We start from the raw sequence: 15,820 nt of genomic DNA, 5'->3' as shown, positions 1-15,820 counted from the left end.
CAAAGGGAAATTGAAAAATCGTCTGATAACATACGCTATCACTTGTTTTAAACGTAATTATACTCAGTTGCAGTTTAAGAAAGGCAAAATATCCAGTATATTGAGCGGAAGGATACTAGCACCAATTTCCGGTAAATCGGCGGAAGGGATTTCAAATTTCGCCTATTTTCTGTTGAATTCCTAAAGGTTCCTACGCGTGTTATATTCACCCATTTAAGAAATATCTATTGCGTAAATTTAAAAGTGATCCATAAATATTTAAAATGTATATTATTATTTTTGATCTTCATTATAGCGTATTTTTACTATTATGTTCATAAAAAAATCATCAACTCGTGCGTTTATGTACGTCAACGTGGTAATCTCAGCATTTCGTGTTCTATACTTACCCTGGACTCGCCAAATGGAATTAATTTTTATGCCTCACTTGTAGTACTAAAAATAAATTATTACAACTGTTTTTAAATCTTATCTATGTTAATATATGAATTATCCATATAAGGCAATAGACGGTATTTTCAAAATTTATATAACCGCGGAGGTATACTTAGAAACGTAATTGTAAACAGGTCAAATTCGAAATTCCCGCCACCGATTTACAGGAAATTCGTGCTAGCACAGCACCTCACACAAAGAGACCGCAACCCGTCAAAAGTCGTGCATTTTCTTGTGTACAATTTTCATTGGCTAGACGCTTTAGCACCTGCTGCCGTCGGAAGGGGAAAATTTGGAAATTGTCTTCCACCCGCCCGTAAAACGTTCAGCGTAAAGGCTCGTCCAATGAAATTTTTACACAACACTGCGTTAGCGTGTTTAAGGGCTAGCTGCGTTCTCCATGTGTTTGCTGCTCCTAGGTGCTAGTATATATCCTCCAAATGTACTAGATATTTGGCCTTTCTTAACCTGCAACTGAGTCTGTGAAATCTGATGGAAGAAATATGAAATACTTTGATCCACCATAATTACAGAAAATAATACTCCCTTAAAGAACAACAAAAGTAGCGTAGAGTAAGCTACGTTGCAAAATCTGCTCAAACCGTACCGTGACACTGGAGAAAGGGGGAAACTGCAACATGAACTAGTTCAGAGAAAATCTTCCCGTGGCGCTGTTCTACAGCGCCATAGTTTCTAGATTCAGAGTCCCGGTGCAGTTTGGGCAGGTTCTGCCTCGTAGTTTTTCCACACTATTTAGGTTGCCCTTTACAGCAACCGTCGGTTCTATCATTGCCACCTGCATTATGAAAAGGCCCCTGTTATTACAGATGGCCATGAATCCATCCGAGTTTCGAAAAACGCGACTCTACTGGGGGGCGTGGTGCCATCTATTTATGGCAAAGAAGGCTACAATTTAAAATTTCCAAATTATAACGTCGGCAGAGCAATGAGAGCATGGGCATGGTCCGAGATCCACTGTAGAGTATTATAGAAAAACAACTTATACTCTTGTTAGTGGACTTTAACCTAAAATATATATCCCATGTAAAAATATTCTTTATAATTGCTGTAATTTATGTTATTGACCAATTTACAAACTATCCAATCAACGAGGAGTACATACATTTATAAGTACCTCCTTTTTTATTTCGACGCTAGCGACATCTATTTAAAAAAGAGTTACGACACGTCGAGCCGACACTAGTCTTGCCTTCCGAAGTATTAACGCGCAAAGAAAACCGTGACTATCGTTCAAACTCTGCTAAACCTGTCTATTGGCACCACGGTCCGTGAAAGAGGCTTAAGCTGCGTCAAATGTATGACGTAATGCAGCCGTTTCTATGAGAATCATCAATGAAACCCAGTAGCGGCGCTAAGGGTGGGCTGAAGTGGGCTTTAGCCCCCCTGCATTTCTGAGAGGGGCCACATATTTATATTAAAAGGGCCACATATTTATGATTAAGAGGCCACATATTTCAATTAATGAATTTTCTTTATCTCTAGAAATTTGTTTGGAAACGTTTTCTGTGGTAAAATATTTCAAAATCAATTCGTTTACTCAAGAAGATAGTATTAGTAGACCATAAACAGATAGAGGAAGGGAGCAGAAACTGAGAGAAAGTTAAATGGACAATAGAAAGAGAAGAAAGGGGCTGAAGGAAATTTAGGGAAATACCCCTGGCATGCACGTGTTCCCTCCAGGACGGATACAAGGTCAGTAGGGGGTCCAGTAAACGCGATGAGAGCCGCAACAATAAAACGACCTTGCTCTTCTCGCTTCCTGGAAAATTTTGGGTTTTTTCGATTTCACCACTTTTGCGAAATATGGTCAATCCAAGGTTCCCGCCAAAGACTATATAACTTATATCGTTTTAGTACACTTAATAGACTCGAATCATTTTTAAGAACAACTATGTCTGAAAATCAATTAACAAATTTAGCCTTGCTCTCTATAAATAGAGATTTATCTAATAGGCTGAGAGACAATCCTTTGTTGGTTCTTGACGAGTTTAGTAAAAAAAAGAGAAGAGTGCAATTTATACTTCGAGTTAAATTTTTAAATATGTATACGTTATAAGAGACATTTGGGAGGGCAAGCCCCAAAATTATAAGGGGTCACTAAAGTTGTAAGGGCCACAAAAGTCTTAGCCCACCTGTGAAAAAACCTTAGCGCCGCTACTGATGAAACCATAGTCTTAAAAAAATATGCCAAGTGCTTACAAATATGGATTTTCCTGATAAAACTTTTAAACTTAAAAATTTCCAGGATTTTCCTGATTTATAATTTCGTACTTGAAGTTTTACAGATTTTTGTATGTACCAAAGACAGATTATGTTCTTACCGCATAAGTCTTTTCCAATGGCGATTTTCAAATACCCATCAATTCCAAATTTTGTGCCCCACGAATTTCTTATGATGTAGTGAGGTATGTCTCCTAATTAAGAAAAAAGGTCAAAGTTAAAATCATTAGTGTCACATGTAAGAAGACGAAAGTCATTGCAGTTTTTTTTTTTGATAGACACAAATCGGTCTCGACCCAAGGCCTTAGACACCAGCACACAATAACTGATTAATCAGGGTGAGATAAGTATAACGGCCACGCCAACGGGGGAGACGTGGGGACAGGGGTGGGGGCACTCGTGGCGGAAGTATTCCGACCCCCCCCCCCTTGGGGGGATTGGTAGTCGTCCTCACACGGCCATGCACAAACTCTGCCTCCCAGACGCTTGGGATTACAGGAGTACGCCACTACTCCCGGCGAAGTCATTGCAGTCCAAATAAAATATTCCACAACCAGTTTACGAAAACGTCCGCCATTTTCGGTGTCGACTAGAGACAGCGCTGCCAGACAAAAACATTCTCTGTCGGCCCACGGCCAACTTTGATCTCGCGCTATAACGGCCAACCCATTTTCCGAAATTCCGTGAGCCAGCTATAAAAAGCGTGGCGCTGAGCTCATACAGTTTTTTATATTGGCTTCAATGCAAACGCTATTCTAAAAATAATATTCATACCGATATCTTTGCTCGTAGGTTAACATAGAAACTTCATCGAATGGGTTGGCCGCTATAGCGCGAGATCAAAGTTGGCCGTGGTCGGCCAAAAATGATGTTGTTGTCAGATTCAGATTATTTTGTTTTAATTACACCGAAAATGGCCAAATTTCATTTTCTAAGAGCCTCTTGGTTCAGATTTGAAGGTTAATTTAGCAATATTTGGTAAGAACACGTTGAGACCAATCGAATGATACCAATATCAGGTCATATCAATTTTCAAGGTCACCCGAAGTGACGTCACGTGGTTCGTATTTCCGGAAAGCCCCCACTTGAACCCGTAAGACAAACAGTTCTTTGTTACAAATCACTAACCTAATTAAAAAATACCTTGACCCATCGTGTACCTTATCACATGCTTATTTTGTCATGGGCTCTTGGACTATAGGAAAGTAATGTTTTCAAGCGTAATATCGACGACGGCTAGTTTTCTGATAAGATTCATAGAAAACCCCGAACCCGAAAACTGGGAATCCTTAACTCCGATTCTAATTTTTGAAATCAAACCGAGGTTTCTTTCTAGTTTAAAACTGTAGATAAAATTTTCAAGTTTTGCTGTCTTTAATAATAATAATTATCAGCTAGGCTTATACCCAAGGCACCACCACAGGTCCGAGTCTTCTAAAGAGTTTTAATTCTGTTATTCCAGGTGGCACGGGTTACTAGGTCATTATCGCCATCGAGTCTAAAAGCGGCAGTAAAAATTCTTCATCAATAGAGTAAAGGCACGGTGTCGTCCTAGTACGTCACTCTTTCCTATAGAAAAAAAATTTGCCACCAAAATGGCGGTCATGACCAAAGCTACGGAGTGCTCCTACTCTATTATTATCATTCCCAAATGGCACGACATCTCCGATGGTTTTCCAGTTGACTTATCCCTTGACCCAATTTTCTCTCTGGCTACCGCTGCTACTCCCTCATTGCCTCGCCCCAACTAGACGTCGCTACGTTGACTTTCTCTCTGGCTACCGCTGCTACCCCCTCATTGCCTCACCCCAACTAGACGTCGCCACGTTAACTTTATCTCTGGCTACCGCTGCTACCCCCTCATTGCCTCGCCCAAACTAGACGTCGCCACGTTAACTTTATCTCTGGCTACCACGGCTACCCCCTCATTGCCTCGCCCCAACTAGACGTCGCCACGTTAACTTTATCTCTGGCTACCGCTGCTACACCCTCATTGCCTCAACCCAACTAGACGTCGCCACGTTGACTTTCTCTCTGGCTACCGCTGCTACCCCCTCATTGCCTCGCCCCAACTAGACGTCGCCACGTTGACTTTATCTCTGGCTACCGCTGCTACCCCCTCATTGCCTCGCCCCAACTAGACGTCGCCACGTTAACTTTATCTCTGGCTACCGCTGCTACCCCCTCATTGCCTCGCCCCAACTAGACGTCGCCACGTTAACTTTATCTCTGGCTACCGCTGCTACCCCCTCATTGCCTCGCCCCAACTAGACGTCGCCACGTTGACTTTATCTCTGGCTACCGCTGCTACCCCCTCATTGCCTCGCCCCAACTAGACGTCGCCACGTTAACTTTATCTCTGGCTACCACGGCTACCCCCTCATTGCCTCGCCCCAACTAGACGTCGCCACGTTAACTTTATCTCTGGCTACCGCTGCTACACCCTCATTGCCTCAACCCAACTAGACGTCGCCACGTTGACTTTCTCTCTGGCTACCGCTGCTACACCCTCATTGCCTCAACCCAACTAGACGTCGCCACGTTAACTTTATCTCTGGCTACCGCTGCTACCCCCTCATTGCCTCGCCCCAACTAGACGTCGCCACGTTGACTTTATCTCTGGCTACCGCTGCTACCCCCTCATTGCCTCACCCCAACTAGACGTCGCCACGTTAACTTTATCTCTGGCTACCGCTGCTACCCCCTCATTGCCTCGCCCAAACTAGACGTCGCCACGTTAACTTTATCTCTGGCTACCACGGCTACCCCCTCATTGCCTCGCCCCAACTAGACGTCGCCACGTTAACTTTATCTCTGGCTACCGCTGCTACCCCCTCATTGCCTCGCCCCAACTAGACGTCGCCACGTTGACTTTATCTCTGGCTACCACGGCTACCCCCTCATTGCCTCGCCCCAACTAGACGTCGCCACGTTAACTTTATCTCTGGCTACCGCTGCTACCCCCTCATTGCCTCGCCCCAACTAGACGTCGCCACGTTGACTTTATCTCTGGCTACCACGGCTACCCCCTCATTGCCTCGCCCCAACTAGACGTCGCCACGTTAACTTTATCTCTGGCTACCGCTGCTACACCCTCATTGCCTCAACCCAACTAGACGTCGCCACGTTGACTTTCTCTCTGGCTACCGCTGCTACACCCTCATTGCCTCAACCCAACTAGACGTCGCCACGTTAACTTTATCTCTGGCTACCGCTGCTACCCCCTCATTGCCTCGCCCCAACTAGACGTCGCCACGTTGACTTTATCTCTGGCTACCGCTGCTACCCCCTCATTGCCTCACCCCAACTAGACGTCGCCACGTTAACTTTATCTCTGGCTACCGCTGCTACCCCCTCATTGCCTCGCCCAAACTAGACGTCGCCACGTTAACTTTATCTCTGGCTACCACGGCTACCCCCTCATTGCCTCGCCCCAACTAGACGTCGCCACGTTAACTTTATCTCTGGCTACCGCTGCTACACCCTCATTGCCTCAACCCAACTAGACGTCGCCACGTTGACTTTCTCTCTGGCTACCGCTGCTACCCCCTCATTGCCTCGCCCCAACTAGACGTCGCCACGTTGACTTTATCTCTGGCTACCGCTGCTACCCCCTCATTGCCTCGCCCCAACTAGACGTCGCCACGTTAACTTTATCTCTGGCTACCGCTGCTACCCCCTCATTGCCTCGCCCCAACTAGACGTCGCCACGTTAACTTTATCTCTGGCTACCGCTGCTACCCCCTCATTGCCTCGCCCCAACTAGACGTCGCCACGTTGACTTTATCTCTGGCTACCGCTGCTACCCCCTCATTGCCTCGCCCCAACTAGACGTCGCCACGTTAACTTTATCTCTGGCTACCACGGCTACCCCCTCATTGCCTCGCCCCAACTAGACGTCGCCACGTTAACTTTATCTCTGGCTACCGCTGCTACACCCTCATTGCCTCAACCCAACTAGACGTCGCCACGTTGACTTTCTCTCTGGCTACCGCTGCTACCCCCTCATTGCCTCGCCCCAACTAGACGTCGCCACGTTGACTTTATCTCTGGCTACCGCTGCTACCCCCTCATTGCCTCGCCCCAACTAGACGTCGCCACGTTAACTTTATCTCTGGCTACCGCTGCTACACCCTCATTGCCTCGCCCCAACTAGACGTCGCCACGTTGACTTTCTCTCTGGCTACCGCTGCTACCCCCTCATTGCCTCGCCCCAACTAGACGTCGCCACGTTGACTTTATCTCTGGCTACCGCTGCTACCCCCTCATTGCCTCGCCCCAACTAGACGTCGCCACGTTAACTTTATCTCTGGCTACCGCTGCTACACCCTCATTGCCTCGCCCCAACTAGACGTCGCCACGTTGACTTTCTCTCTGGCTACCGCTGCTACCCCCTCATTGCCTCGCCCCAACTAGACGTCGCCACGTTGACTTTATCTCTGGCTACCGCTGCTACCCCCTCATTGCCTCGCCCCAACTAGACGTCGCCACGTTGACTTTATCTCTGGCTACCGCTGCTACCCCCTCATTGCCTCGCCCCAACTAGACGTCGCCACGTTGACTTTATCTCTGGCTACCGCTGCTACCCCCTCATTGCCTCGCCCCAACAAGACATCGAAATTCTACTCTTATCGGCGGTCACGCCACAAAAACCGAGTAAACGTCATTTTTTTAAATTCGATATAATTAAGTTTATGGTTTCGATTTACATCACTTATCAACGAATATTACTGTACGTGTACAATTTGTACTTTGCATTTATACTTGAATTGGTGTTTACTAGGTTATCCCATGAGACAGTCGTGATGTTACCAGGTGGATTTTGTAAAAAAAAGGTTGATTGGATAATCCGTCTACCTGTCAGATCGTATCCAACTATCTGTACAGCGTGATTTCTTTTGGTGTCGCAGTGATATTGAATTATTCCTCCTAAATAGTCTTGCCAGCCAGTGGCATCGACAGCTGCCGTCACGGGTCCGTGTGTAGCCAACAGTTTCAGTATTTCTACCTCTTCACCGGTGAAACTGGAAATAAAATAATTTACTGATATATTTCCGATGTAAAAATAAGGCTGTGTTAGTTTTAGACATTTCGTCAGTTTTTGGTGATATTTTAATAGTCCAGCAATTAATCTACGGATGGCGCTACTTTTGCGGTTAGTTGACCGCCTTAAAAGCGATATATTTAAAGCAAAGGTCGGCTCAACGTGTAGTAAACATTTTTTCAATAGATGTCGCTAGCGTCAAAATAAAAAAGTGATACTTATAGGTACCCCTCAACTTGATTGGATCGTTTGTAATTTGGTCAATAACATAAACTACAGATATTAAAAAGAATATTTTACATGGGATAAATAATTTAGGTTTAAGTCCACTAAATAAAGTATGTTGTGACCATCGTCAATAGTTATTTGTCGATGCTCTGACGACGTTATCATTTGGCTATTTTAAATTTTAGCTTCCATTGTCGTAAATAGATGGCACCACGCTCTTCAATAAAGTCGCCTTTTTCGAAAAATAGGATAGATTCATGGCCATCTCTAATAACAGGTGCCATTTGATAATACAAATGGCCATGATAGAGCCGACAATTGCTTTAATGGTCCACAGAATCATTTGAAAAAAAGGGTCGAGATTCAGCTTGCTCATCCCTTTCCGTCACGTGACCTGGGCCAACCTTTTCGCTACATGTGATTATGTAGCCCCACCCTCAAAATTCAAAATATACTGTGACATTTTATACATCTATAATACAAGGTGGTTTTTTTTCGCTTGTCCGGGGACAAAAAGTGTAAACTTTTTACCCTAAAACGTTTTATTCGCCTGTTCTCGAGGTAAGATTTACCCTGTCCCGAATTTTGTTCGCTTGTTCCGGAGTATTAGGGTTACACTTTTTACTCCTCCTCGAAAGGAGGTGTAGAGGGAGTAATCTAGTTTTGTCGTCTGCTTAAATTTCGTTTCACGAAAATATGATGGGGAAACTTTTTATAAATAACCTTTAACCTTTAAATACTCCCTTTCTACTCCAACTCGTTTTTTTCGTCAAGACAGAATTGTAGTAAAATGACGTCATATAGCTACACTTTTTAACCTGCTCAAAAAACCCAGAACAGGCGAAAAAAACCACCTACAGTATCCCCTGGAAACTATATATGTACACACTTGGGATGTCTAAGGAAAACTACGGTAGCCCTGATGATTGTCTTAGAAATACTGTTGTAAGTCGGAAAATGACCGAGGCCTTTTTCCGGAAAATTTCCATCTCTTTCCGAAAAAAATAAAAAAACGTTTCATTCCATGATTTGTCTTATTGTTTGCAATTTTAAATAAAGCGGCATTTTCGCCTCATTTCTTCGAATCTAAAAGTAAAACTAAACCTCTAGACTAGTTTAAACTGATTAACAATGTAACACTATTAATGTTTTGTAGTATGTTTAATGATATTAGACATTTTATATCGATAAAAAGTTAAACATTAAAAACCCTTTAAAAGAAATTTATGTTTCAATTTTTTATTTTTCCGATTTGCGGAAAATTTTCCGCACTTCATTTTTTCGGAAAATTAACAACACTACTTAGAAACAAGCGTGGTTAACAAAAATATTTTCGCTTGCATCGTGCATGCTATACAGTGATTTCGGTATCACGTGACGAACTGAAACTACTCTATAATCACGTAGCCGACATTAAGCCTGGTTTCGAATGGAGGTTCACTTACCACTTGTGCTCTTTTTTTAACCATAGACAGTATATATCCCTTAGGGATATATACTGTCTATGTTTTAACCATCTAAATACGCAATTTTACGCGGAACTAGATCAGTTTCGTAAAGAACGTGACAAATTCTTCAAGACCTTCAATGTAAGAACTAATCTGGGTTTCTTGATTATCTTTACGTGGCGCGTCTTCTTAGCCAGCCAATGAATTTGAATAAACATTCGATTTAGTTTAAGCCTTGCCCGTTTCTCGAGTTCGACGGGTCCGACATTCGTACAAATCCCGTACACTCTAGAGAAAAATGATTTTGTAAATCAGGAAATCAACTTGAAAATCCCGAAATCTGGGCGAAAATCAGTTCCAATATATCGACATCAGTTTCTGATTACTGAAATCCCCTTGAGATTCAAAATCCCGTACGCAAAATGTCGGACCCCTCGCTCGAGTCCCTTTAGCAGCACGGTGTCAATGGATCCGTAGACAGTTAGACTCGATGGTTTGGCCTAAGTTGGCGTTTTGGGTATTAGACCATTGAGTTGGGAATAAATAGAGGTACAATTAAATCTGGCTGGCGCGCAAGGGCGTATCCAGGATTTTATTTCAGGGGGGGTTTTGAGGAAAAATTTCAAGGGGGGGGGGTGCTGACGGAAGTTTCACTGATTTTTATTAGGCACCTCCCCCCCGGTCATCAGAATTTCGGGGGGGTTTGAACCCCCAAAACCCCCCCTTAAATACGCCCTTGCTGGCGCGGGACCAATTTCGTTCAATAAGGAGACTTATTCAACTTTATCGTTCTACCGTGGCGGCAACTATATTGCAATTGAATTTTTTGGCGAATCTGATGCGAAATTGAAATGTATGATTTCTCGTAACAAACAAACCTTTGAAGTTGTTTAAAAATAATTTTTTTCTGTCAACACGATCCTTTTTAACTCAAGTTACGGTGAGTTAGCTAATAATTATTAATTTTTAGCCATCTAACTTTACAAAATATAGATGGCGCTAGCGCCTAATTATAAAGATGAATTTCGTACAGTCTTATCAGAACAGGTCCCGCGTAACCATGGCAACCGAAATCGTAATTGTAATTATTATTATTCCCAATTCCATGTATTAGACTAGCTGTTTATAATTATTATGCTAATTAAAATAAGACGGACAAGCTAGCCGTAATATTAGTTCCACAACAACAAAAAAATATAATAATAACTAAATATCTGATCCCCATATATTATCTCAAATTAAAATTGTGACCGCGAATTTTTCAGACCACATTTATCGACGTGTCGTGCATATTTAGCACCTCAGCCGTCGCTGAGAAATCAGGGTTCCGAATTCATAGGCCCCCAAGGGAACAAGCGTCTATGGCGTTCGATAAAGATTTTCATACCCGATAACTATTAATAACACTATGAAACTTTATGATACGTACTTGTAGCACGTGTAGTTGTGATGTATTTTCACTCCTATCTTCGGTCTGAACACAACGAAAAAAAATGTTAAAATGTGAGAAGTGGAAATTGACATTTTGAGGTTCAATGGAGACTTCTAACGACAATTTCTGCTTTGACTAGAGTTACATAGAACAGACTACTTACAAGGAGAGTACCGGAGGTGTTTATTGCCGATTTTGTTCAAAGTCGGGCGTAATGTAGACCTATATGAGGTATGAAATTTCCCAAAACGAGACGTTGCACTACCCATTCGATTTACCATGGCAACCGAAAATGTTTTTGACCACTTAAAACAAAACAATTCTCCATTTAAAAAAGCATGGGATTTGCTCGGTTTCATAGGGTACCCTGTACGAAAATTTAAAAAAAAAATTAAAATCACGAAATGGGTAATTTGGACCACATTTAGGTAAATTCCATCAAGTTTGAGTAAATTGGAACCTTTTTTTGGGGTAAAATTGTAACAATTGTTGGGTAAAATAAGGAAAAAATCTTATTTTTTTTAAGTGGTCAAAAACATTTTCGGTTGCCATGGCAAATCGAATGTGTAGTGCAACGTCTCCTTTTGGGAAATTTCATACCTCATATAGGTCTACATTACGCCCGACTTTGAACAAAATCGGCCATAAACACCTCGGGTACTCTCCTTGTTAGTAAAGGCAAAAGTGTCACTTTTGGTAAAGGCATAGACAAATAAAAGAAACTCCATAACAGCTACCTTGTATCTTTCCCCGTACTAAAGGTTTCGTCTCCTCAACGTCACCCTTCCCTTGGGGGTGGAGAATTGGGTATTAATACCCGACTAATTTTCCCGTTCGGTAACCGTAGGTCCAAAAATTATTTAAAATGTCCGTGACATAAGCGGTACCAAAAGTGACGTAATTCTGCGCTTGCCACATTTATTCAAAGGTAGCGCTAGTAGTCGAGGGTTACGTTGAAAATACGCCTTTCCTGGAGGATAGCTGTCCTGGATAATTGTTTATTTGTCTATGGTTAATGGCGATCTCAATCTTCAAAATCTTAATCTCGAAAATATTTTTAAAACCTTAAAATTAAAAATATCGACAATAATTTGGGTGATCGAGACCTTGACAATAGGATCTTGACCTTTAGAATTGGAAATTTGGGCACCCTTGATTTACAAGTAGCAAATTTATTAGAAACACCATTGCCAATATATTTTAAAAAAACTCATTAATATTTTTTGAAAGCTCCAAAATATTTTGTCTTTTTATATATCCTAATTAAATTAAAAACAAATGTGTGAAAAAATGTAATTGAAGAGTTACTTCATTCGGCAAATTTCATCAGTTTCGTCCCTGAACGGATAATTATCTTCCGTCGTGAGTGCCACGTCATTCTGGTAAAATAAAAATAAAAACAAGCTCTGAGATCTCTGGCTTCAGACGATCATATGTGTCGATCATAAGTCAATATTTAACATTTCTTGAATAATACCAAATAATAATTAATTGAGGTGCCTAGCCTCTAGTACTTCGCAGAGTAAATTAGACATATTTTTAAAAACAAAACGTCTGCGTGGGGTGGCGCATTGGCTAGCACTTTCTTAGCCTGCAACTCACTGTGAGTTGCAGGCTAAGAAAGACAAAATATATAGTACAATCGGCACAAGGATACCTCAGATCGTTTCCGGTCATTCCACCGCGCGAAATTTGAATTTGGCCATTTTACGGTCAAATTCGAATTTTGCTCTTTTTGTCGTCTTTTAGCGCCATCTAGAGACCGAAATTGGAATCTTTATTTGTAAATTTCATAATTGTGGTGGTGAGCAAATTTAAGGCATTCCTATCATTCTTAAATTTAAAATAGTATTTATAATTATTTAATTTTGTTAATTTATTTCTACGTCTTACCAGTTAAATCGGCAGTTTCTTTTAAAATAGTTACCACGCTTTCTTTGGGGTAACGTTGTCTTAATGAGCTATAGACGTTTAAAATTATGTTTTTATCTTTACTTTTTAACAATAAACCTTTATCGTGCTTTTTATAGTAACCTCTTGGGCTATTTAAAATATTTGGAGCTTCAATTATCGAACCTTCTTTAGCTGCATTCAGTAATTAAACTCATGACAACATGAAATTAAAAAATAGATTCCAATTTCGGTTCCTAGATGGCGCGAAAAAACGATGAAACTCACGAAATTTGAAATTGACCGGAAATGGTCTGAGGTATCCTTGCGCCGACTGTACTATATATTTTGTCTTTCTTAGCCTGCAACTGACTATAGCACTCCGGCGTTGATTTTGCAAGTTCTCTTCTCCCTGGTTAAGAGGTTTTCTCCCAGTTTTTCGGTTTCCATAAAACCTTTTTCAGGTTAATGGTAATACTTAGTGCAAGGAGCTGTTGGCTGGCGTAGCATGAAAGGCTTGCCACCACCCTCCTACGCGTAACGCATTATAGCCCGGCCACCTGAATTAATGGCATTAAAAAGATAATTTGGGCCTAAGGTAGTGCCTTTGGTATAAGCCTAGCTGCTTATTGGTTTTTATTATTTCTTAAGCTAGAAACATGTGATGTTTCATCTTCAAACGTTTAATAACTAATGCTCCCTGTAATCCAATTAAGTTTAATTTTAAGGAAATTAAAGATAGCCCCCAAATTGTTAACCTAATATTTGTTTTTGGGCCACCTTTCGAAGGATTTAGGAGCACCTTTAAAATTTGAAGTTAGGCCGCTACTGATATTCGTTATACAAGTAAGGCTTTATGGTCACAGAACTAATTAAGTTGTCGAACTACGAATAGAGATCAGGTTGAAACTGACTTTACATTGGTAAGCCATTCAAGAGCGCCACAAGTGTCTCCACCGTCGCAGCCGTGGTTGATGTCCGAGCAGTCGATCATCTGCTGAACGCTCAGTTCCTCCAGAACATCCGTCTTGAGTGCCACCATTGACTCGATTGTTGCGACTGTGCTAAAAGCCCTGAAAGTGCGCAATTATATTTAATTTCTTGAAATTTTCTTGCCTGTCCATAAATATATTAGGTATAAAATCTTTCGAAAATGAGGTGGTGCGCAGAGAATTTCACATAAGGTGGTAGCATAAGTAACATAATAACAATCACACTTCCTACTGCTTTAATACTAATTTTCTAACCGAACCTTTTTTCGGCACTGATACTCTCTTTAAGCTGTGACTTGGACTCGCGACTTACTGTTTTGGATGACTACTTTTTGATAACAATTTAAGCCTAATATCGGAGAGCACGTTCTGAAGCCGCGAGGGGTTTTGGCTTTGTTTAGAAGCCCGCGTGCGAATCATGCGTGATTAAAAAAATATGAGCTCGTGGCGCCGAGAAAAACTTTTTTAATTTTTATCATTTTAGCATAATATTCCGCCTATCTATCCAATCAGACATTTCGGCTTAGCGGAAGTCTCGCATACTTTAGACACTGGAGGGCAATAACTATGAAAATCAGTTAGGTTGTAAATCTCGTTAATTGTCATACTTATTGTTGTTATGTTACTTATGGTGGTAGGAATAGAGGCACCTTAAAAGGCAATCAACAGTCTTCCTAGCGGCAGAAACGAGAAGTACACTATCTACGGCCCAGTTGAAAGCAAAAATGAAATACGGTTTAGCTCTCCTTTCTCTTGAAGCCCAAAATTTTTGTTTTCTGGACGGCCATGGGAATGGAACCTAAGTGCTTTGGGTACCCAGTACCCAGGGTCTTTAGAGCCTGGATGAAAAACTCGTTTGGGGGCTTCTGCGCTTTAGAGGGGACGCAACAAAAATGAGGTAAAACAGAACTTGTAATTGTTAGGACAATACAAAAGCAAGATAATTTTAAGCTCATTTAGATGGAGTAGGAAACGCGAAGATGTCATTATTTAATTTTAAGGTATTACATTTTCCGGTTTCTTTCACTAGGGGGGAAAATATAAATATCACTGAATTATAAACCTGACGAAAGCTAGCGTTTTTATAAATTTTAACATTAAAATGTTTTAAACCATGAAGTATCCGTCGTGTTTCATTTATAATTTTTCACTATCTTTATACTCTTTACAGACGAGGCTTATAAAGCCGGGTTTAGATCCCGTTTTTGAAACCAGAGCTTATTTAGCTATACTGAAATGTGCTATAAAAATTTAACCTTGGTTTACTGAACCCAGTTTTATTAGCCTCGTCTGAATAGGGTATTAGGGGAACACTTCTTACCGTTGGGACCATTTATACTTAAAAACTTAAGTGGCCCCTTATTGTTGAGAGTCCGCTATTTACCCCACTGAGCGCTAATAAAATTGGAACAGGGTTGCCACAGTTTTTTCACAATTGAATTCCCTGATTTTTCCAGGTTTTCTCTGACCATATCCGGAGATTTTCCCTGACTTATTTTGTGCCAAGATTTTGTATTTTTTAACCTTTATTTTAGAAAAAAAATTCCTATTTGCAATCGAAATTAAATTCCACGACTTTTCCAGGTTTCCCAGCCTTTCCAGGCAACTCTTTTGGAACTTGGAAAATATGAATGAACAAGCCTCCGTTTTCCAATTTTTTAGGAAGGATTCAAGTGGATAACAGCTAAAATAAGAAGTGAAATTTTAATTCGTAGCTGAGACACTTACCAACAAGCGCCACATTTGTCTTGATTTCGTACTTTTCCAATAATGCCTTTGTCTCTCCTGAAAAAAATAAAGCTTATGAATACGGTACATTTTTATTGAAATATTGAACGTATCTGTAAAAGATTTTAAACTTGGGGGAAAATATGGGCGCTAAAAACGAAATATAACCCCGTTAATATAGTAGATAAATAGATCGCCTTGTGCGGCTGTCGTACAGGCAGGACTTAGTTTATGGAATTTTATGACGCTCTAAATGCCGCTTTCCGATTGGTCAGATAAAATACAAAAAAAACTTGATTTGGTTGTTAGGTGGTATTTTAAGTCTCACGTGATACGACGTCACACCATGTTTTTCTCATGAAAAAAACTACACTAAATGGTG

General features: G+C 41.3%; 1 protein-coding gene across 1 annotated transcript in view; it reads right to left on the bottom strand.

Annotated features, from left to right (window-relative positions):
• LOC149956611 (cathepsin O-like) overlaps window positions 1-15,820 on the bottom strand; it is a 49,764-nt gene that overhangs the window by 3,587 nt on the left and 30,357 nt on the right. The window contains exons 4-9 of the mRNA XM_090164716.1: window positions 15,439-15,495; window positions 13,638-13,791; window positions 12,137-12,207; window positions 10,826-10,870; window positions 7,534-7,700; window positions 2,778-2,870 (exon numbers count right to left, since the gene is read on the bottom strand). Of these exons, the coding sequence (XP_090020842.1) occupies window positions 2,778-2,870; window positions 7,534-7,700; window positions 10,826-10,870; window positions 12,137-12,207; window positions 13,638-13,791; window positions 15,439-15,495 (587 nt within the window). The remainder of the gene's footprint in view (window positions 1-2,777; window positions 2,871-7,533; window positions 7,701-10,825; window positions 10,871-12,136; window positions 12,208-13,637; window positions 13,792-15,438; window positions 15,496-15,820) is intronic.

This window comes from Leiobunum rupestre, chromosome 2 (genome assembly GCF_980474605.1).
Source record: "Leiobunum rupestre chromosome 2, qqLeiRupe1.1.hap1, whole genome shotgun sequence".
Taxonomy (NCBI): Eukaryota; Metazoa; Arthropoda; class Arachnida; order Opiliones; family Sclerosomatidae; genus Leiobunum; species Leiobunum rupestre.
The sequence above is the reverse complement of the archived record's forward strand: the minus strand, read 5'-3'. Positions and strand labels throughout refer to the sequence as shown.